The sequence below is a fragment of the Hippocampus comes genome, unplaced genomic scaffold (genome assembly GCF_001891065.2).
Source record: "Hippocampus comes isolate QL1 unplaced genomic scaffold, H_comes_QL1_v1.1 scaffold182, whole genome shotgun sequence".
In the NCBI taxonomy this organism is placed as follows: domain Eukaryota; kingdom Metazoa; phylum Chordata; class Actinopteri; order Syngnathiformes; family Syngnathidae; genus Hippocampus; species Hippocampus comes.
The window spans coordinates 191558-216459 of NW_017805335.1; the positions used below are offsets into that span (position 1 = coordinate 191558).

General features: G+C 43.3%; 1 protein-coding gene across 1 annotated transcript; it reads right to left on the minus strand.

The window, feature by feature from the left end:
- Positions 1-52: 52 nt before the first annotated feature.
- On the minus strand, positions 53-24813 carry cers1 (ceramide synthase 1). The gene is made up of 8 exons (XM_019871706.1): positions 23654-24813; positions 8200-8359; positions 4697-4877; positions 4448-4609; positions 4216-4351; positions 3497-3678; positions 344-449; positions 53-303 (listed from the first exon to the last, which is right to left on the minus strand). The coding sequence occupies exons 1-7, from the start codon at positions 23888-23890 to the stop codon at positions 407-409; spliced, it is 1101 nt and encodes a 366-aa protein (XP_019727265.1). The 5' UTR covers positions 23891-24813; the 3' UTR covers positions 53-303; positions 344-406.
- Between the last annotated feature and the right edge of the window lie 89 nt (positions 24814-24902).

Genomic DNA, 24902 nt, shown 5'->3' on the forward strand with positions numbered 1-24902 from the left:
GGTAGGGGGCTTAACAAGTTAAATTGAGGTGAAGTGTTGAGGTGAAGTTGCACCCACTCGCTCGGTATCCATTCACCACTCACACTCACACACATTAATGTCGCTAATGGAGGCAGGAGGCCACGGCGGACCCGTGCGATGAGAATCAAATCAACAAGCGAGAGATTGGATGGTTGGGAAAAGGGGGAGGAAAAAGAAAACATGTGACGCCTCGTACTCCAACGGTCTGTTTCTCACTGCTTCAACGAGATAACATTCACAGTGCTTGAGAAGACTAAAATGTTAGTGTGTGTGTGTGTGTGTGTGTGTGTGTGTGTGTGTGTGTGTGTGTGTGTGTGTGTTGTGGGGGTGGGGGGGTTCCGCTCCTCTCGTGGCCTCCTGCCTGGTGGGGGCGCCGCAGATCCGTTCATAGATGCTTCTCCTTGGCGATTCCGTTCTGCACGTGCTTCCTGCCGGCACAGAGTTGGGAAAGAGATTTAGCAACAGACCGTGTCAGAAGCGCTTCAAGGCTGTCCAGACAAAACGGGCGCCGCCTCATCGTGTGTGCGTTACCGCCGTGTGATGCGGTCGGCCAATCAGGACCCAAAGCTACTTCAAGGCCCTGCATTTCCTTGGTCCAAGACCCCAATTTTAATAAAGAATGAAATATTCTGCAAACATAAAAAGTTTGGGTCCAGGGTGGGCGTCAGTGGCGAGGGGGTGTGCACTTTTTGTCTCCCCATAAATGTTTGGTAATATTAGATTTCTGTTAAGAGCTCATTTGCTAATCCAAAATAATGTATTTCTCCACCCAAAAATCACTAGGGTAAGAATTTCACATGTGACAAACTATAAACTATTTGCATTCTATTTAGTAGTAGTAGTAGTTGTATTAAGTAGTGTGTGTGCGTGTATGTACGCACATTACATCATCTCTTCTCCTTCTTAATTTAAATCCTCTCCTCTCTCCATTGGGACACCGTAGTAGATTCAATGCGACAAACGCTTTGATCAATCACAAGGTGTTTATAACGCTTATTGTCGCATTTCATGGGTTTCCCCATTCCATTGAGACACAGCGATCTCATCCAAAAGAGACTAATTGCTACCATCTACGAGGCACAGTTATTTATTTATTTACATTACGGATTAATAAATCAAGCCAGAGCTCGGCAAGCCTTTTCGTAGTTGACACAGAAGTACATTTGTAGTTGCAGCAAACGTATGAATTTCAAGCCCATGAATATAAAATGAAAAACGTAACTACAGCGCCACTGCACAGATTTGTTTGCCCACTTTTAGGTCCAGACCTATTAGTTCAGAATCAGTGACTTGCTTTGCGTTCTTTGAGTGTGGACAGCGGCCTTTGGGCGACAGGCACAAGGAGCTTCTTTTGAAAGCGACTCAAACAAACACTGACAGTGTAGTGCAAAGGTTAAAAGAAGAAGATAATATGGAGTCAAGGTATGATGAATCCATGACTTGAGATAACAGAACATACGCACAAACACATATGCTTGGATTTGAGACGTTTTTGCACTTTCTTGTTTAAAGGTCATGAAAGTTATCATGTACAGATTGCATGGCACGACAACGCATGTCTTTATGATGCCACGACTGATGACTTGGGAGAAGTTTCACGGACGATCTTGATTACGGTGGAACCTAAGGTGGCCCATAAGTGCAAACCATAACAACAAATGACCAAACACAACATTAAAAAAAAAACACAACAGCAAATGAAAACACACAAAAAAAAGCAAATGAAAAAAATACAACTAAAAACTCAACAAAACAATCAAAAAGTAAATACAATAGCAGATGAGAAAACACAAAAAAAACGACAATGACAAGACACCTTAAAACCAAACAAAACAGCAAATCATAAAGCACAAAAATAAAGAACTCAACAAAATAAAAAAAAAAGGTGAACACGACAGCAAATGCCAAAAATACATTGACAAATACGACGAAACACAATGACAATTTGTTCATGCGATTCGCTGTGAGGCTTTTTGTTTTGTTTGTTTTTGATTTTGTCATTTTCATTTGCTCTTATGTACCATAGCTTTTTTGTTTTATTTTGTTTAGTTATTGGTTTTGTGATTTTTCATTTGCTGTTGTTTACTTTTGGTTGGTTCGTTGTTGTGTTTTGTTTTATGTTCTTTGATGTTGCTGTTTTTAATTATTTATTGCTGTGCACTTTAGGGAGACTGTGACAACCTCAAAGTCCAACTCAAGTCGTTCTATGATGCGGGTTGACTTTGTCATTAGCACGTCTTCCTCACAGTTGTGAGGGCCTGGATTCAAATCTTTGACCTTCCTATGTTAGGTCTGCATGTTGTTTCTGGGCTCGTGTGGACTGTCCGCCGGTGTGAACGTGAGTGTGAATGGGTATTTGTTGACATGTGCTGGCTGCCAACGGGTCCAGTCTAAATTTCCTACGGATAATATTTTGCCCCTCTCATGTGGCAAAAAAGAAAATCAGCTCCCAATATGCCACATTGCCATTTTTCGCCACAGTGACCGTCATTAGATACCCAATGGAGTGTCTAATGAGTCCATATACATTTATGGTACATCGACTGACACAAAAAAAAAAAAGGATTAAAACAGGCCCCACAAGTTTAATTTGGCCATATAACACTTTCTGGGAGGATTATAAATTACCCTTCCGCCGCGGCGCACAAGTGGTTAGCACATCTGCCTCACTGTTAAGAGGTTCAGGTTTTGATTCTTGTCTATGGCCTTCTTGTGTGGAGTTTTGCTCGGGTTTTACTCCAGGTCCTGTCACTTCGTGGCACATTCCAAACACATGCGTGGTTCAATGATGACTAGATTGTCCATGGGTGCAAATGTGAGACTCCAAACTTTTATGCTCCAGGTCTACATTTGATTTATTAAAATGAGCAGATGGGCCAGGTCACAGATGGGCCAGGTCACAGATGGGCCAGGTCACAGATGTGCAAAACACAATACAATATTTCTTTCTCTTTAATTATTTTTTCCTGCTCAATTTAAATGATCTATAATTAATCCAAATTACGAAGCATGAAATACAATAATCCAAAAATAAACTAATGAACCAATTATTTAATATAATTATTTTTGACATTTTTTTAATTATTATTTCCAATAAACAAATTAACAAATTATTTAATGAACTGAACTGACTTTAAAAAAAAAAAAAGGAACGATTTGAATTCACCAATTTTAGGAAGAAATGGCTAAATGAATGCAACAAATATTGCAGGACTCTCAGTGGGCAGGAGAACAGCTGTGGCCCACAAGCCGTACTTTGCCCACCCCTTACCCTAAATTGGCAAAATACATTGCGGGAAGTGTTTCACTCGTCTGCCTCACAGTCGCGAGTTCGCGCGTTGTAATCTCGACTCGGTCCTTCCTGTGTGGGGTTTAACATGTTCTGCCCTCATTTACTTTTCGCTAACGTCAATAGACAGCACATGTGTTTTCCCCGCTGAGATGCCGGGAAGATCAAGTGTCAGTGTCTACTCACCCCTGGTCAGCGTTGTGATGTCCAGCATCATCATCGGGGTGATCATCGCCGTGATTTATGGCCGCCGCCTGAGGGTTTCGGAGCAGGCCCGCTGCTGCCTTGGCGCCCTCCTCCTCCTCGTACTCCCTGACGTCATTCACCTCCTTCATCTTCAACACTTTTACTACGAAGATGACGATGAACTGGTGGTGGGGAAAAACATACAGACCCAATCACATTCTTTCTAGAGCCACCTGCAAAATGCAAAATTTTAAAAAAATCATTTATTTGACATAGTTCTTTTGCCCCTTCCTCAAGCTTTAAAGCCATTTCAATTCATTAAAACACATTTGAAACATGTTGCGAATGTATGTGAATACAGGCACAACAAATTGCAAGCATAAAATGTGTAGAAAATATTGCTTGCATTGCAGTGTCTGCGTTGGAGAAATGTGCCTCTAATCGGCGGGGCCTCATTGGGTGGGATGTGATATCGGCTAGTCTGCGTGTGAGTGTCTACGTGTGAGCCGTGGCATACAGCAGCTACTGTGTGAGTGTGCAAATGTGGCTCTCAGACAAGTAAAAACTCAAAATAAGAGTTATTTTAAACTGCAATTGTCTGTGAGAGGCAAATGGGATCGTAAATTCAATGCAAAAAAAATCACCGACCGAGCTGGTCTGTGGGAGGTGATGCACAACATACTTTAGCAGGGTAGGACTATATTTGTGTGTGCTCTTACCAAGAACCAGTAGATGTTCATGAGCAACAGTGCGAGGAGCAGAGTGTTGAAGAAGAAGTAGAATGGAATGTTGGGGACAGACACGCAGGTGGCATACAGTACTTTTAGGGGAAACCAGTACAGACGGAACCAGAACCTGAGGGACAGTGAGATCGTTAAATTAGACCAGCTACAGGAGCAACTGGGGGTTCAGTATCTTCATTCACCCTTTTTCCATATTTCATATACCTACCAGGTGATGCTGAAGCTGACCGAGCCCATGTTGGCGAGCACGTCATTAAGCAGGAAGTAGCCTCCTCCTCTGGACTTCAGGTAGACGTTGAGCTTGGTGAATTCCAGTTGAATGTCATTGATATCATGGAGGAACAACACCAGAATTCCCACGTTGTGGTATCTAACAAATGGTCACAACATCTTAGCCCATAAATTTACCTGCACGTGAACATGTTTGATAGTAATAGCAAAAAAAAAAAACAGCTACCTAAAGGCATAGGAGAAACAGATAAGTGCCAGAGTGATGATGTGATGCACCACCATGACAGCAGAGTCCTTCCTCCAGGCGTCCATGTAGACGGTGGCATAGATGGAGTGACCGTAAAAGCTGCCCTGGATCAGGTAGGCGATGGCGATGTCTATAGGCACTGGCATTCCACTCTTCCAGTCTAGAGAAACGAAGAGGAGACGTCAGTGTCTGAAACACACTGGATGCACGTGTCATTAACTTGGGAGAGGAAGTGAATTTCGGGATTCAGTCACAGCGTCTGCACGAGATGTTAAACGGCTGTTTGGTATGATAACTACACATTTACATCGTGTTTTTATACAAATGTGATCCCCTCCCCTTCCCCTCATAAAACAAAAAGGTTAATTAGGAGCATTTCTGCTAAATAAAATAGTTGTATCTAAAATAACCATACTTTCAAATCAACATAATTATAGATAAATTTAATGCAACTATGCAAAACTAGGGCAGTGTGGTGGACTAGCTGTTTGTTGATATCTGCTCTGTGATTGGCTGCAACCGGAATGAGAACAAGTGGAAGGAAATGGCTGGATAGTTGCAGACTTTCTGTGTTTTCGTCCGTAGTGCCAACAAGATATTACTGTCAAGTAATCTCTGTGTCCCAAAAGAGTGATTTCAATCACATCCCACATGATGAAAAGGGATTTAAGTGGAATCTCGACAAGCAGCTCTGCCCCCCCGTGAACACTGCGGCATCAGTTGTCACACCAGCTCAACATCTGCCAACTATATTCGACACAAGGAGAGATAATACTATCGACACACTTCAACCACAATGATGTCAAATCTGCTACAAACCAGCAAAACATCAGAGGCTGCATAGGAAATGACGTACGTGTATACAGGGATAAGAAGGGTACGCACTTGCATCTCTGATATTAAAAAATAGTAAAAATGTGTTGACTTGTTTTATTAATCACAATTCTCACATCTGTTTTACCTGAGAATTTAAAATTTACCTTTGGCTAACTGAATAAATGTTATTAACTTTAATGTTTAATGTCACTTGGCGAAATGAAGAATTAACCATGCGTCGCCCCCTGGTGGTTAGCTGACTACACTTTGTGCTGACCTAGATATGCAGTAGAGCCCCCATTTTGTCACCCCCCCCAACCCCTCCTCCCCCCAAAAAATACAGTGATCAGTTAATTTATTTGTGGCTGCCAAAATCATGATCATGAATGAAATTCGATTCATTGCGTAGCCTTAGAAGAACCTATTTGGGTGAGGTCTAGTTATTATGATGGCAATTCGTTGACCTACGCATCAATCATGAATACGGTAGATAATAAAGAACACTTACAAATGTATCCTCACTTTTGCAAACGGCCCGTATATATTCACCGCATTTAGGCTGTGTGTACATCATGTGATCATCCATGGTCACCTGACCATGCGAAAGCTGGGGTACACTTTTGAACTGGTCGTCCGTTCACACTAACTCCTATGGGAAATGTATAGTTTTCAGAGAACAACATGCACGTTTTGAGACATTGGAGGAACGGCAAAGTGCCAAAAAAACTCACACAAGCCCAGGGTGAACAGGCGCTAATCTACCGTGCAGCCCTAATTTAATCATGTACAGCCAAAATGGGGCGATTTGTATAAGAAGGCAGCACTCTCAGAGTGGCAACGGGCCAGGCCACTTGCTGCTGTTTCATCGAGACAAACGTCTGCTGCTTCTTATCTCTGCAACCTGTCAGGGCAGACAGCTGGCTGGCCGCCCACAGGCCTCTTGTGCACCGGTTATGTGGCCAAACAATACTGCTTACGGGCAAAGGATGGAATAATGCTGTTGCCGCTGAGCTACATAAGCTGCTCTATTTTTTTCATGCTGATCAAATACTGTCGAACTGTCTTGACTTCTCTACCTTGAGCAGTTACGTAAGAGGCGGGCTCGGTAACATCGTGATTAAATATGCATTTTCTCTGTGCAACTCTAAACTGAATAGGACTCTTCGTTAGGTCCTCCTTCATAATCGAATGAAATCGAGTACAAGAGCTCTGGCAACTCGTTCAGTCAATTCATTTCAGATTCTGATTATACTCCAACAATGTCAATACAGTGGAAGCTTCATTTGACGGACCAATGCTTGAATGGAAAATAGTGTCCGGTCCTTCTGTTAGTGCCAAATTGGCCGTAATTCCCCACAAAGCCAGACAAGGGCGCTGTTGAGCCATCAACAGACAGAGACTGGTCACATGTTTCGGGCTGTCACCGCTCTTGTTACAGATGGACTTACAGTAGACGAGAGGCTAAAACATGCGTCAATGAGGCGGCCATGTTGGTAGGGGAATGTTCGCATCAAAGGCAATGAAACCATGGGCATTAGCTTAGCATCGCCATAAGCCCGCAGCTCAAAAGACGTAGCTCCCTATTCATGTCGTATCTGTTTCTTTACTCAGGCACTAATTGTGTCCACGTCTCTCTAACATAATTTTTGTTGAGCTACAATACACAGTTTTTGAAAAGCTCTCATCTGTGGCATCTAATTGTAATCGTGGCGAAAAAAGGAAGCGCTAAGCAGATGTATGCCATTATCCTCCTCCCAAGCACCAACAAGGTACACTATGTTTGAATAAACTTTAAATCATTTCCAACAGTGTCAGGCTTTTTTATATTTCTTTACAAAATTGTGTTTTGTACTGGGCATTTTTAGTATAGGAAAAAAATATAAAAGAATCATTTTGTATTGTGTTGGTTTTAGGTCACGAAAAAAGTACTTTGCTGTAACGACAAGTGGTTCAACCCCTTGCCCCAGTCAGTCCGTTAAATCGAGGTTCCACTGTATTGCCCGAGGAGTTGCAGGTAGCCATTTCACAGGTGAGATGTAGTCTATATGTACTAGCTGACTTTGAGCAAAGTGGGTACAATCACCCTATGGCTGATTGGCGACCAGTCCCTGGTATATTGTGCCACGACCACAAAATATCTCACTAGGGATCAACCAATTATATGTTCCATAAATGTTCCATCTATCCATTTTCTAGCGCTTATCCTCATAAGGGTTGCAGGCTAACACATAGAGACAACCACTGACACTCACATTCATCACTACAGACAATTTAGCCTTAACTGAACTCAACATTGCCTGTTATTGAATTTTGGAAGAAGCCGGAGCACTCAGAAAAGAGTTTTTGAACCCATAACCTGTCGACTGTTTGTTTGTTTAGTTTAGTTTGTGACTGTGAGGCAGATGTGCAAACCAGAGCCCAACTGTGCAGCAAACGAAAACATTATTCAAAAAGTTGAAACCAATTTGCTGCCATAAGATCAGCTCATAAAAAGTTATGTCTTTTGAATTACACTGAATCAATAGAAGTATCATTCGTTTGCACAAATGTAGGAATGAGATCAGATGTGTCACAAAAAAAAAAAAAAAGCTTCTCTTAAGTGTCTCATTCGATTGTGCAAGTGTACCATATGATGTGACTTTCCATGACTGTGCCTTGTGACTTACTGTAGAAGACAGAGGGTGGGTTGTGGAAAAAAGGGTAGGAGGTGAAGAAGAGCAGGTAGGTGCTGTAGCACCACGACATGGTGTAGAAGACCAGCTTCCACGCGCTCTCGGGCATCTTGGCGGCATCTTTGGGCAGCAACCTGCACCACTGTGCCAGAGGCTGCGGAGACACAAGAGGGAGGCAGGGAAGCATGAGGTACAACTGCAAGATACATACAGGACATCATGCTATCAGTCTAGGAAGGATTTCTCTTCTGCATGCGTTACTACATACCGGATGCCATTAGATTGTGGAGATGTACATAATGTTGTGGAATTTGTTGAAAAATAAATCAAACACAACCTGATCCCGGAGAGTATTTCACTTCCAAGTTATGTCTCATTTCAAACTCCAGAAAAAAAAGAAAAAAAAAATCCCATTTTCCAAAATTGGCTTAAAACGGGTGATTTGTTGAAACCGCCTAGTTGAAAACATTTTGTCTAACAAAAGTACACACTCAGCAATGTGTTGCTAAAGTGCAAAAATGCCAACGTACTGCCTTCTGATGCTGATTGTGTGTGGATGACAGAAATAGTACACGATGCTTTTAAGTACAGTTATACTGCGCGATTCACGAGCCACCAAGCCCTGCCTTGATTAGCAACCAAAAATACAAACAAATCAAGCACCCAAATTATGATTTCATATCATCATATGAAATTAAAAAATCATGGATTACTGATTACGTTTTTTTTTAATGCACCCAAAATTTATTGTGCACACACACACACACACACACACACACACACACACGGACAAATATGATATACAGTATGAATTATTCTACATTGTGCACATAGTTCTTTCTTTCTCACTCATAAAATCTGAAATAGAGGAAATGGAGGAGAGGCCTGCTGACGTCCTGATGCAGCCTGATAGAAATGACCTGCTCACTCGCGGAGACAGTGATCCGCTTCCCTCTTCCCAACACTCCAGCCATTTCCGCAGATATAGTAGCTTTCTGAAGAACTCCATAATGATGTGAGTTCCCACTGCCAGATCACGTGAAATCTCACACAGTGCAGACGAAGAGAGACAGGTAAAGCTCGCTCAGAGTGCAAGTGTAACCGCATAAGACAGCCTGAGTGTTTATTTGGTGTTTCAAGACAAACCCAGCTTTGTGACAGCCTCGTAAATATCATCCACGCACAAACGCGACACTTTGGGATTCAAAGTGTACGAGCAGAAAACGAAAGATGCCTGCCTCATGCCTCAGCTATCCACTTCATCTGAGTCAGTTGTTAGCAAACAGTCAACAGGACATGATCCGATAAGACTCTGATTACACGCCAACTTGATGCAGGAAGTGGCTATGGCTAAGTGTAAACTATGCCTCCTCTGAAGGTCACAATCAAAGGAGTCCTGCATTAACATCACATTAAATTAGATTACACTACTACCGGTACTCAAATAGTAAAATAATAAAATCCTGAACTTATTCATTCCCACGAACGTGTTTTATGTCTTTTCAGAATCCAGATATTCAATCCCAGGTACGTTCGATTAAGCTTTTTAATATCGGAGGGTAAAGGAGATGACATCTGATGTCACTGTGTATTGTGGTTACAGTTATGAGGTGAATGAAGATTATTCATTTATAATTTATTGACATGATACAGGCAGCCCGGTGATCGACCGGTTAGCACGTTGGCCTCACGGTGTAGAGGTGCAGGGTTCGATTCCGGCTCTGGCCTTCCTGTGCGGAGTTTGCATGTTCTCCCCGTGCCTGCATGGGTTTTCTCCGGGTACTCCGGTTTCCTCCCACATTCCAAAAACATGCGTGGCAGGTTAATGGAACACTCTGAATTGTCCCTAGGTGTGAGTGTGAGCGCGGATTGTTCTTCATCTATGTGTGCCCTGCGATCGGCTGGCAACCTGCCCGAAGACAGCTGGGATTGGCTCCGGGACCTCCTGCGACCTTTGTGAGGATAAGAGGATCAGAAAATGGACGGATGGATGGATGATGTGATACAGTTGTAACCATTTACTAAAAATGTGCAGATGTCGTGCAAGTAGAGTCCCCTCTCCCCACTCTCGATCTCTGACATACAGTACACTTGGCGGTTGAGTGACGCGCAAGTGTGAAGTAAGACAAGGAAGGAAGTTGACAGGCCCACGCGCATCAAAATCATACAACTGCGACATTCTTTGGGCTGTGCGGTCGTGACAAGTATGAGTCAAAAAACAAAAGGAGTCAAATATGAGTAAAAAAAAAACACAGAGAGAGAGAGCACATGACTCATTGGCATGCTCAGAACGAAGGGGAGAGGACACTCTTCGCACATTGTGTTGTGTACTCAAGCACATCTGTCAGCCCCCCCTCCTTCGCTCCCAGCTCAACTCCACACTTCCTTCTCCCTCAACATTCTTTGGGCTGTGCGGTCGTGACAACTATGAGTCAAAAAACAAAAGGAGTCAAATATGAGTCAAAAAAAAAACCACACACAGAGAGAGCACATGACTCATTGGCATGCTCAGAACGAAGGGGAGAGGACACTCTTCGCACATTGTGTTGTGTACTCAAGCACATCTGTCAGCCCCCCCTCCTTCGCTCCCAGCTCAACTCCACACTTCCTTCTCCCTCTCAGTCTGCCCCCTGCCTGCGACATTTATTTATAGAAGCCAGCTGTCAACCCTTCAGTCTTGTTCCACATGGCTCGAACCCCCTGCCCGAACCAAAACACAGGCCCACCCGTGCAAGAGCGAAATGTATGCAGTAAAAAAATATACACAGATTACTGCAGATTTTTGCTAGAGATATGCCCCACAAAAAAAAAATGATGTTGAGGTATGAACAATGACCCACATTATGGCGGGGGAAACACTGTACTAGACCCGATATGATTGAAAATATTAAAACACACTTTTTAAACACCTTTCGAACATCTATGAAAGCACAAAAAAAATTGCTAGCATAAAATGTATAAAAAATACATGCGTGGCGTTTAACAAATATTTCCTTACCCACATCCGAGGGCATTTCAGTCAGTACTGTATGCAGTAAAAAAATATACACAGATTACTGCAGATTTTTGCTACAGATATGCCCCACATAAAAAATTATGTTGAGGTATGTATGAACGATGACCCACATTATGGCGGGGGAAACACTGTACTAGCTAAACCGCGTGTTCTTAAACTGCTGTTCCAGAGTTCTGCATGGCTTGTTCAACATCATTCACGTTTTTTCTTTCATGTGGATGAGCTGTAACCTCTCTGCTAATGATCACACAGCATAAGGCGGCAGTTTGGGGTGGCAGCGTTCCCTCTGTAACTCATTGAAAATGAAAAAAATGTCGTAGGGTTGAATTTTCTCCCCCCTCATCCCCCAATGTTGTGTTAATCCACAATTTTTTCAAGGTCCTCTTCCCATGGTTTTTTTTTTTTTTTTTTTTAAACCAGGTACTTGGGCTTCATTCCACATTCCAAAAACATGCATGACAGGTTCATTGAAATTGTCCCCAGACATGAATGTGAGTGTGAATGGTTGTTTGTCTACGACTGTGCTCGACATCGATCTTGAAGGGGCACAAGAAGCCTCCCGAGACCGCATCAGTTGGGTCTTCTGAAGGGTGAAATATTTTTGAATCCTCCTTTAGATCTCGCTGAGTTATCAACAGGCCTGTGCTGCGGTTCATTCCATTTCTGGGCCTGTTTACAAAGACAACGAAAAGGAGCTTCTGCTTAGAACAAGTCGCATATGAGATTTAGGTTTACGGTAGTTCGAGCATGAGTTAGGCCAAAGTCCGATCTTGTAGTGCCATTTATGACGGTGGATGAAGGACACGGAGATAATTCACTGGACCTGTGTCAGATCGGTGGCCTTGACCTCACCTTTGACCGTTCAAACTTCTCATCCCTCTTAGAAAGACCCTCACCGGAATTCACTGGCGGGAGACTCAAATCACATGAACTGAAGCGAGTTTGACTTAAGTTTGCAATTTCAGGACTCGAGACTTGCTCGGCTCGAACTTGTGAAAGCCTCGACAAGATTTGGACTTGCTATTCATGAGACTCGACTTCGCGTGTGAAGGAGAGTTAATGACAAGTGGTTCCCTTGGCTCACGCGTGCACTTCTTCCTCATTCTTTCGTTGTCATTTCCTTTCGTTCCCTGCTGACATGCAGCTGCTCTAATTACTGAACCCTCCGTGCTCTGAAGTTCTCCTCCGAAAACTCCTTCCAGGAAGCAAGTGATGAGAGATGATAGAGGGTCAATGGACTTCATTGGCCTGTTGTATAAGCAGATAAACTGGGCCAGTCAGTCAGGACGCTGGCTGACGGGGTTCTGCTGGTAATGGTCCACTTTCATCCCTTTGGATTTTTCCAGCTGGATTCTTTCCAATTCAGTATGACACTCTCTGTGTCACGTTTACACGCGCACGCAAATTTCGTCAGTATTCAAGGCAACTGATATTCAGTGATTTGTATTTTATGAAGAAGTGATCATAAAAGTGGATAGAGGGGGGAGCGGGGGGGGGGGGCTGTTCCCCGTTTTGTTTGTTTCGGCTTTGTTTTCTGTGGAGGGTGCAATCAAGTGGATTGACCTGAATTTGCCCCTGGCTTGTCACCACGCATGCAAAAGTCAAACAAAGATTAGCAAATAAATACGTGATGAAACCAACTGTATTGTGAGATCGAAGCTGCGTACAAACCGCAGTCACAGTTCTTGTAGTTTGACCTTGCATGTCACGATTAGGTTTTCAGGAGAAATTTTAAAGAATACCGGAATAGTTTATAGCATTTCACAAAAACACCCCTCCCCGGGTGAGGTGATACATAAAAACAGAGTATGCGTTTGTGGAATATGAATTCTTTGCTAATGATGCAGGTCATCATTAGCATAATCTTCTGTTTTATTGCAAGGATAAGAAAGTGGCCCTTTTTCCTCTCTGTCTCTCTCTCTCTCTCTCTCTCTATTCATTCTAAGTTTCATGTAAGAATCTCTCTCTCTGCCCATCTTTGTATTGTATTATAATTTTGCGGTGAGACAAAGCAAAATGTCCGTAGTGAGGGGGCGCCAGCTGCATGAGGCAGATAATAATTGCAGTTCACATGTGTATATTCTCTTTGGAAACGGGCAGACACTTGTTACTGAACACACCCTTCACACATTGTGTATTTGAACTGTGTCATTGCATGCGAGTTTTTATTAAACTGCATGCACCCTGTGGGGCGGCCCGGTGGTCCAGTGATTAGCGCGTGGACCTCACAGTGCAGAGGTCGTGGGTTCGATCCCAGCTCTGGCCTTCCTGTGTGGAGTTTTCATGTTCTCTGTGTGGGTTTTCTCCGGGTAGTCCGGTTTCCTCCCACATTCCAAAAACTTGCATGGCAGGCTGATTGAACACTCTAAATTGTCTCTCGGTGTGAGTGTGAGCCCAAATGGTTGTTCGGCTCTGTGTGCCCTGCGATTGGTTGGCAACCGGTTCAGGGTGTCCCCCGCCTGCCATGCATGTTTTTGGAATGTGGGAGGAAACCGGAGTAGACCAGAGAAAAACCCACGCAGGCCTGGGGAGAACATGCAAACTCCACACAGGGACGCCAGAGATGGAATTGAACCCGGTACCTCTGCACTGTGAGGTCGGCGCGCTAACCACTGGACCACCGGGCCGCCACCTGTCAACATTTTGAATACAAATGAAAAGAAAAAAAAAATAAAGAAAAGCCAGAGCTTTTAAAAACACGTCACGTCTTACTTTGACATTCAATCGACACTGAATGCAGTGACAGATGGGCGCTCCTTGCAGGATGCATTGGGGAAAGAGCATTTAACAGAATGGATGCACGGATAATGACTGGAGAAAGGGAGGTTGGCCCCGTTCCAGAGCAGGCCCATAATAATAATAATGACAGGTCAGCACCATTAAAGCACCTTCCTCACCAGGGTGCAAATTAAAGGCAAATTCTAAAAAGGAAAAAAAAAAAGAAGCACGTATAAAATATGATGATGGAAAACCAGTATGATGATCCTTTGTTGCTTTGCCCTCAGTCGCTCCCACTCAGACACACGACGCTCTCTGGGTCATTGAAGTTAAATCATCCATATCCTGTATGCTCACTGGAGCCGGTAACAGCGGTCCAGAGCATCTCAAGACGAACCAGCTGCAACTTTTTATTCGACTCAATGAAAGAGAAATTGGACCTGTGTGAATGACGTCACGGCGATGAGCACGTTGGTGAAAAATGCACACGCAAAAACAGAAGGGGAAACATGAGGTAAACAAATGTTCATGTGGTTTCATTTAAATGCACAGCTCAGTCGGTTGAAATGGAGAAATGCACACTTGTTCGTAGAGGAATGAGCTCAGCAGCGTGGACACTTTCCATTCCGTCAAGCAAGCAAAGAGCCGTCCTGTTGCACAAAGCAATGAGGACGTCTGAATGAAGCGGGTCTAACTCCGGATCAAACGTGTTGCCCTACTGCCAAGTCCTGTCCTGCCAAGAAAACTCACATTTCTCAGAGGGGCCACTGCGACAAGACCAGAATATTGATCGGCAAGCACGAACCTGTTTTTAAAACATTTCATGTTGCTCCTGTTATTTAGTTCAGGCTCTTCTGTCACATCTCAATGATGAATACCAGACCAAATTTTTCATGGAAAAAGTACTTTTACAATGGTTGAATACAAATAGAGTGGGGACCCTAAAATAAAATGTCTTCATTAATTCATGGTCCATTTACCTTTACTCTAGCATAAACCTAACCTGTAGGACCAAAACATTTATGTATAATAATGCTAACATTGCTTACGGTAAAAGTAAAAGTTAACGTATTGCTTGTATTTGTTTAAAAAATTCCGTATTTTTCTCACTATAAGGCACACCTAAAAGCTTTCAATTTATAATGATTGCCTTATAAGCCGATGCGCCTTATGTATGGATCAATGTTCTGATTTCTTGGACGTAGTATTTTAAAAGCTCTGTATAAATAAAGCGGTATTGTATTGTTTTTCTTTAGCGGATCTCCACCTAGTGGATGCATAAGGCAACTGCAGCCACTATCGTAGCTTCTATTCTATGCGCCGAGTAACGCGGTGCGCCCTATATATGAAAACAGTTTTGAAATAGGCCATTCATTGAATGTACCCCTTATACCCCGAAGCGCCTGATAGTGCGGAATATACGGTAATCATACATTAAATTGCAAATGCAACACAGAGGGGAAAATCATGCAAATTACATTATATTTCATAATCGTTCAGCCCCATAATTACAACACCATTTTAAATTGTGAAAATAATGACGTAATATTTATCAACAACGTCCATATGATGAGGAACAAAATCAACAGGCCTTCTGGCATATCAGACTCTTTGGCAACACAGCTGTCACAGTTTAAGCAAATATACGGGACACCTTCTTTGTGTCAAAATAGAGTGGAATCGAACTTCCTTTTCTGAACGTGTCAAAAAAAACTATCGCATTTTAGGAAACATCTTCAGCCTCATGTGTGACTCACTTCTTGAATGAATTTCCTCTCAAGTTGTATTGAGCATAGAATGAGGGCACGTTTCATGGTTTAAACTCCTGGATCATAAAATGGAATTACATGATTCGATATTATCAAATAAACGCTCATCTTCTTCTAGTTTTCAGCCTTTCTCCATAATAGATCCTTTCTAATGTTGCTCATGTTTTACGATCATGTGCTCTTTGGTAATTTTATCACAAATTGCAAGCGGAAGGAACAAACAGTTTGCAGGAATGCAATGGAAACCCTCATTGAAAGCAACATGAAAGAGACTTCATTCTCGACTCATTTTTAAACGACTCAGTCTCGCTGGTCTGTTCGGAGACATATGGCCGTCATTCATAATGCAGTGGCCGTACCACAGAGGAAAGAGGGGTTGATACAATGAGTGTGTGTCTACAACAGACAAAGGGGTCGTTCAAGAGCTCGCCGTCGTGAGCAACAAAGCTTTCTTAAGAACAAATTTTAAAGTGGGTCAGTGAACCACGATATCGCGTGGGGGGGGAATTATATTTCTCAACTCAACTCAACTGTATTTATAGAGCACTTTCAAACAGCCATCGCTGCATACAAAGTGCTGTACATGGAGCAATTAACATAACAACAGATTTCACATCATATTTCCTCAAATGACGAATATCTTGACTGCAGTCCACAGTATGGAAGGGAAGGTTTATTGGCAGAGATTTTATCACGACTATCCTAGTTTTCCAATCAAAATAAACCTTTATTTGTCTCACAATGGAGAAATTCCCAATTTACAGCAGCAAAATTATGAAAGGGAGAAGTAGAAGAACAAAAAGTATATCAATAAATATAAATGATAAAATATAGATAGAAGCATATTAAAAATGGGTGAGTGGGGGTGAGTCCAGGTTTTCAGGTCTGTCTATTCAATAGCCTGACAGCAGCCGGCAAGAACGAGCGGCGGCACCTCTCCTTCTTGCAACGCGGGTGTATCAGTCTCTGGCTGAAGGAGCTGCCCAGTGCTGTCAGGGTGGCCTGGGGGGGGGGGGGGGGGTCTGTCCATCATAGCTTTTAGCTTGGCTAGCATCCTCCTGTTGCCCACCTCCTCCAAAGTGTCCAGGGAGCAGCCCAGTTATGTTCAGTGCTGTATGTTCGGTCGTGAGTGACACCCATGAAACACTTGACAGCCTGTTCCAATCACAAAAAGGCCATTCATGTGAGAATCTAAATGCACTGCAGCTCGCGTCCGAGCAGGTTGGGTCCCTGGTGAGTTCTAATGCTATTAACACTGCTTAGGGGGGGGAGGTCACATAACACTACAGCTGTGTGTAAATGTGTGTGCGAGTGTGTCGATGAGTCACGTGTGTGTGTGACTCCATCAGGCCTGACTCTTCTCTATTAGCTGGAGAAGATTTACGCGAGTTGATGAGTATACAGTAGCCGTGACATTGCAGACTGTCTAAAAGCTCTCCTACAAAGCCACAAAATTGCCCTGCCGGTCCACTATCAGCAACCTTACTTTCACATCAGCGTGTGAATTAAAAGAGAGGCACTCCAGAAACGAATGTGAAAACCTCACCCAATTTCCAAAGAGATAAGCAAGTGAGACATCAGTAATTCCCGGTGCTCCTCCGCACGCAAACTGTCACACGGTCGTGAAACATGACATGCGCATTGCACAGACAGAATGAAGTTGGGTTTCCGCTGACTACTGTAGTCTGATAGGCAGTAATGGAGTGGCCCATTTGGAAGCAAGTGCGTTCAGGCCTCAAGCCTGCACCCTCAGCGTGTGGGGGTAAATAAGGCCAACTGAAGAGGAAAATCAGTTAGTGGCTGGCCACAGGAACTCTGGAGCGGTCAAGGCCGCACGGCACATTCCAGCTGCCCAGACGAGTGCAGGACCATCACAGTCGGCTAAAAGAGTGCATGGTGATTCATGATACTGCATCGTGGAGGGAAAAATATGACTCCTGTGTTACTCACCACGCTGGAAAGCGTGCAAACTTTTCCTCTAATAAAATCTTCAAACACCTGCTGAGTGAATGGGATCCGGAAAATATCAAGGCACATTAGAAAGTATGCGTTTTAGAAGATGTTGCACACACAAAACATCACCGTTCTCTTTTCTAGCCGTATGCTTAAAGCATGGAATATTTTTTTTGACCTTCTCTCTAACCGAGGCAACACGATGACTTGAGCCAGCAGCTGGTCGCTTGCTCATTGTTTGCTGTTAAGTGCTGAGTAGGTGGTGCTCAGTAAGTGGGCTGTAAGAGCTTTTTTTTTTTTCGATGGCATGAGTTGTTTGTTGTTTGTTGACGTGCATTGCAAGCTAGAGTGACAATGCAGGTGCTATTGGCAGAAGGGATTTTTTGTTTTTTTTTTAAACAGATCACTTTGGGGAACATTCTATGGAGTTGGCATTAGACCATGTGTTTTCTCAACTACAGTGAAACAAAATTAATCAAATTCAAGTCAACGTCTCAATGTAGTAGAATGCAGTTTTGAAATTGGAAAGGCTGCAATTAGAAAAAGAGAAACAAAAAAAATGCTTCATCCAGTGCGTCGGTAATCCAAGTGAGCAAGATGCTAATGATGGCTATACAAACAACAGCCAAAAGGCAGATGTTTGCCAGTTGTTTTTACTAGGGATGGGCACGTATCGATATCAGGTATCGGTATCGGATTGATACCGCATTTTAGGTATTGGATCTCATGGAGGATACCGATCCCAGCCACCGATACTTAGGGCAAAGAATCTCTGACATCTAGTAAGTTCCCCTGGGCAGTAGTTGCCACTATATTGCGACAGTCTGACAAATCGGTGAATCGTCATCTGTGTCAGAAAGGTTTGGATCACAAAGCTTATGTCATTGCATTCAATGAAATTTTATATTATCGGCAATACAAAAAGCATATATTAGAAGGATGTCCTTATAATTTTATTAATTGAATACACTGCATCAGGCACTGCATTCTGGGAACAAAAAGTATTTTTTTAAACTTTTTTTTTTTTTTTTTTTACACGATTGACCATTCCTGCCTGTGAATAGCGAATCGACGTATAATTGACAGCTACTGAAATCATTTGGGGGCAGGGAATGTTGTTTTATGCACAATGTATAAATATTTTTTAATTAATTAGCTGAATAATCTGAAATTAAATTTTTCCAGCCCAAAATCAGCATCACCCTTAAAAAAACCCATAATGATTCAGTCCAAAATGCAAAGCTAAAATACTTTGAAGGTTAGCTGAGTCTCTGCAGAGTTTTGATGTTTGGGTGGTTGGAGTGCGACGATGACCAGTGGCCAGCAGCCTACTCATTTTGTTAGAACCCCACACAGAGGCGTGACAATTTGCCCCTAACTCCCACATACTTTAGTCATCAAACACAAGGTCAGAAGAACTTCATGGTCAAGCAGTATTGTCACAGCCACCAGCATCCAACCAAATTGCAATATTGAGTGTGGGAGGTGCGGGGGAGGTGATGAAATTAGATTACAGTATGTATCAGTGGCAATAACATGCAACTAACAAGCTGAACTTCATTCAGGGGTCGGAATTCTAAGACGTCCACCCGAGTGAGCACTTCTGCCCCGATGCAGAGGCACTTTCCCTGACCACAATTCAAGTGTCGGCTTTCTCCTTGCGGCTCTAACGCAGTAACAATGAGCCGGTGGAGGAAGGTGATCGTGTATCCTGCGGTCGGGGAAACTTGCTCAACCTGAGGCCACTTTCACTTTTCGGTCCACGGAGGCGTATTCGTTACTCCTTAGCTCTGCTCGGGGAGATGAGCTCTGCGACGCTCGCGAGCACACGGCAGTGTATAACAACGCGTCCGTGTGTGAGAGTCTTGGGTGATATTTATGAGAGCGGTTTTAAACTGCCATACTGCTGCTGCGGATGGATTTCGAGGCATGCATGTTTTGGTTGCCACTACTTATGTTAAGAATGTACTCATCATGATGAAAGTTGCATGGTGCTCAAGTGATTCTCGGCCCAACAACATATGTGCATGTCTGCGTATGCATACTATTGTGTCAATATTGTGTTTATGATTGGTCTCTGCATGCTGACTCAGCAGGTCTTACTTTTTGGCCTCTCTTCCTTCCGCTCTCAACTCTCTCTTCCCGTTGCTTGAATGTGATCAACAAATCTCTCTCATGTTCTACTTTTAAAAAAATAAAAGTTTCCATGAACACGACAGTACAAAGTGAACGGCTGCATATGCAATGGTCATAAAAAGTCTACACACCCCTGTTCGAATGCCAGGTTTTTGTGATATGAAAAGAATTGACCATGAAAAATCATTTTGCAACTTTTTCCATCCATCCGTTTTCTCATGCACTTAACCTGACAAGAGTGGTCCATTAACCAGCCATGCACGTTTTTGGAATGTGGGTAGAAACATTACAGCGCTACAATTGTTTTGCCGCTCTTTCAGATCCCTTTCCCGAAGTCTTTACAGCATAACAACTGCACAGTTAATATTGCACGGCAAATGTATGACCGGTTTTGTCTGCTGACATCCACCCTTTTAACCCCAATTAGGTGTGTTTGCGCACGGACTGCATTTATTGTCATTAATTGTGGCCAAATGAAAAGCTCAGCTAGATCTCTTTGAATTGCAGCTCATGGAGATTGTGTACTTTTACGGTGAAAGCCACATATTCCATCAGTACTGACACGTTAATAAAAGAGCTGCGAATTAATAAGCATTGAAGGAAACAGGAACCCTACAATTGTTTTGCCGCTCTTTCAGATACCGCTCGAAGTCTTTACAGGATAACAACTGCACATTTAATATTGCACGGCAAATGTATTACCGGTTTTGTCTGCTGACATCCACCCTTTTAACCCCAATTAGGTGTGTTTGCGCACGGACTGCATTTATTGTCATTAATTGTGGCCAAATGAGAAGCTCAGCTAGATCTCTTTGAATCGCAGCTCATGGAGATTGTGTACTTACCGTGGTGAAAGCCACATATTCCATCAGTACTGACACGTTAATAAAAGAGCTGCGAATTAATAAGCATTGAAGGAAACAGGAACCTTGTTTGTTCAGCCCAGGGTCGATTAAGCGCGGTTGGCGTCATCCGACAATCCACCGCATAGTTCAACAAAGTAGCAGCAATTTGCTTGTGCTGCATTAGCCTTGCACGCGCGACCTAACACAGAGCCAATTCTGCGTATTAAGCGTTCAACTCCATCATCACGACCATAATGACTGATTCCGACAGACATTGTTCTCCGTCCTTCGTGGAGAAACAGAAAATGTAAAACAGTCCCTCAGTCGCTGCGTTCTCAGGTCACATCTGGCGTTATGCATAAAGCCCTTGAGCTAGCGTATAGCATCATCAAACGTCGCTTCTAACACACGTGTACAGTCTACTCCCCGCTCGTATGGACGTCAGAACAATAAGCTAGAGGCCGCAATGAGCAGGGCTTTACTGCTTGGGAAAAGCAACAGGATGGAGACACTCGGGACGCAAAGAGAAGCGGCCTTCGAGCCTTTTTGTCTAAGTGCTTATCCGTAAGTACCTGACTTACTGTGGCAAAAACCTACACAGCTTAAAAGCAGTCAGTAAGAAACCGTCAGCACCTGTGAGAGAAATCGCAACATTGCTGCTCCCTTGGAATTCATTTTTATAGTTTTACAGATAATGTAGTTCTAAATTCACGGTAGTGAGTATGTTGTGTAGTAGCTGTTATAGACGAAAATGGACATTGACTGACAGTAAAAGAACTCAACTTTATTTGGGGAGCACTTAAAAAAAAACAAAAAATAATCACAGATGAATCATACTGCTGTCAATTTTCTACATATGAAATCTACAGATGGTCATTTGATTAAACCAGTGCTGGGTCGGCTGGCCGAAAGCCTAATGAAGCACCGACCTACATTTTCAAGTAGCGTCCTCACACCGCCAAAATCATCACTTTTCAGGAGACCCCAATCATGGCAAATATGTTCAACTTTTAACGTTGCATCATCAAAAAAAAAAAAACAAAACAAAACAAAACATTTTCATCACTTTAGATTGGTCAATAATTTGTACAAATGACACCCACACCTGGGGACTGACCAAAAGTATAAATTTGTGAAAAGAAAAAAAAAAGTTACACTTACCAAATTACATTTACATCATGTTTTGGCTCAACACCGGCAATTTAGAACCCAAATGAATACATTTAATCATCAGCATCTCTGCTGAGTAAGATGTATTTTCTTTTCTTCTTTTTTTTTTTCCTCAAATTATTAGATAAATATTGATTCTGAAATGCTCGAAATGACATACATGGCACATTAGCATGCTGTTATAGTGATGACAGCAATGTGATGGCAGTATTAAGGGGTGGGTTAAGTCGAGCAACTGTTGCTATTTGTGCAACAGAATAGCTTTGTGTTCCATCAAATTGGCCCAGATTTGTTACAGAAAGAAACAAGGCTAAGTAAAATCTTCAATCTTAGATTAGCTCCCTCAGCAAGCAGAACAAAGTCGTTTCTTTGTGCGAATAAAAAAAAAAAAAAAGAAACTAAGTTACCAGTAAATTTGGATGCTTCGATTTAATTTGTCTTAATCTTGGAATTTGTTTGCGATTGATCTGAGAGACTCCTTCAAAGAAAACTTGTCAATGAGAAGGATCACTGTGAAAAAGAACACTCGACAAGAGACACGTGCTCAACACAAGATCCACATTTACAGCAGCTCTACCTTCATGTGATGTGTTGTATTTATGATCATAACCTTTGGTGTCAGACAAAATATCACATTTAAGACATTTAAGATGTGTGATAGATCAAACGATCGTCCAGTATCCTTAATTTGGGGTGTCGGGGGGGGGGTGTGTCGGTCATCAGCCGATCCCTTAAAATAAAACCAATCCTGTCCACCGATCTCATTTCACTCCAGAGAGATCTGAAAAAGAGTCACCCCTGTCCTCTTCTGCTGTGAGATGACGAATAGGCTTTTCATTTTCATTTGAGAGAACGACTTCATTTGCAGTTAAAGCAAACCGTTCGTATTGTTCAATAAAACAAAATTGGAAGGTTCACTCAATGAACACTTCATTAGGTCCACCTACGCGATCCATACATCCATTTACTTCCACTTGTCCTTATTCCAGTCATGGGTAAGCTGGAGGCTATCGGCAGCTGATGAAGCAATAGGCAGTGTACGTGATTATCCTGAACAGAGTTGCAGGGAGTTGCTGGAGCCTATTCCAGCTGACTTCGGGCAGAAGGCAAACTACACCCTGAACTGGTCGCCAGTCAGTCGCAGGGCACCGCAGGGACCATTCACATTCAGATTCACAGCGATGGACAATTTAGTCTTCAATGTGCCTAACTTGCATGTTTTGTTTTTAATATGCCTGCATGGCAAAAACACACACAACCACAGCGAGGAAATGGAAACTTGAAACAGGAAGGGCTGAGCCAAGATTCGAACACAGACCTCGCAACTGCAGAGCAGACATGCTTTCCACTAGGGAACCTTGCCGATTGTATTTGGAGTTTGCACTGCCTCACTCGGACGTTTTTCCTCACAGAGTTGATCCGTCTAACCATTCATCCCTTTTCATCAGAGGGCAACATCCAAGATTCGAACGACAAATCTCAGAACTGAGCGGCAGATATGGAACCACTATTCCCTCTTGTCACTCAAGTAGCGTTAGGAGAATAAATGAAAATACAGACATACAAAAAGTGTCCTTTGTGTTGAGTGTGCATTTGCAAGGCCTAGTTTGGGGGTTTGGTGTGCACACTTCCTATCTTCGATCAGGTGACTGTCTGTGAGACCATAGTAGTGTCAAGCACATCCTTTTCCTGTATTTCTAGCCAACACTTGCTCTCCTCGCCACTGAGACCTGTTGTGTCTGTAATGTATATGGGGAGCAATTAATGCCACAATTATGGCTGCTACGGAATGGGTTTGTGGAGACAGCGGGGTGTCATGCGTGTATGTGTGTCTCACCCACCTTGAACAGACTTTCTGTCAGCCCCCGTCTGATCTGTGTCCACAAAAAGGCGCAAAAGAAGAACAGGGCGATCTCGGTCCAGGTGATGTATGCGTGATCCAGGAGAGTCCGTGTTGTGAGCTCCAGCCCGCACTGGCTACAATCTCTCCACGCTTTCAGCATGACGCTGGAGGCTCGGCTGATGAGCTCCAAGTATCCCGGCATGGGCTCCACATCCTCGGTCTGAGCGCCCATCATTGCGCGTCGCTTCGGTAACGGAAAAAAAAAACGGGAGGGAAAAAAAAGCGCTGGGAAAGGGGGGAAATGGTCCAAATGAGGGACGAAGAGATCTCTCTACTGTCCGGGCCGCGTGGCTAATCCGCTAACAAGCTTGCTAGCTGACTTAAAATAAAAAAGAAAAGCTTGATCTGACACCCCGCTGTCTTGGTCGGGTCGCCTTATTCTTTGTTGTCCATATTTTTACGGTATGGGCCCGTTCATTCTTCGGCCAGGGATGATTTCTTAACGGGTCTCCGCACACACCGCAGCGATAATCATAACAAAAATGTGATAATGTAAAAGGCAATTAACGGGAGCCATGGAGCACGGCGTGCAGGTTTCCTCTCACCATCATCCTCATCGTCATTCCGCTGCGCACGCGGACAATTCACCGGCAGAAGCGCGGCGTGTTGCTGTTTAGCTGTCGTGCTAACTTCAAATCATTCCACAGGAAAAAAAAAGACGGGCATTGGCAGTGGCTCCTTTAAGCCGGCTAAATCGCTATGACAAAGGCTCCCGAACGCCGATTACATTACAGTACAAATAGGGTCCATAAAGTGCAGCGTTGTGGCCTCCAGACAGCACGCGACTATTGTGCCGTTAGGACGCAACTACGCCGGGTGTCATCCCTGGACCGTTACTCCGCTTATATAACGGCTCTTGTCAATGTAAAAGACAAATAACGGAACACGAGCGACAAACACGTGGGGGGAGGAGGAGAGGAAACCCCAGCTGAACCGTCGATGGTCGATTTTAAATGTGAAATGCGTCCACGGCTGATGTGCGACGCTTAGGAGGAGGAGAGCCACGTTTATGCCAAAGAAAGAGGGAATTAAAAACCTAGGGGGGAGGCAGAGGCTCGTGACGTAGACCGCTATCTACACGCGCTGTCGAAACACACTGCAACACGTCCTCTCCTATAAGTGGAAGAAAAAAAAATAAGGAAGCCAAGTGCAGTCCGGCGTGTTTGTTTAACAAAAAAAAAAAAAAA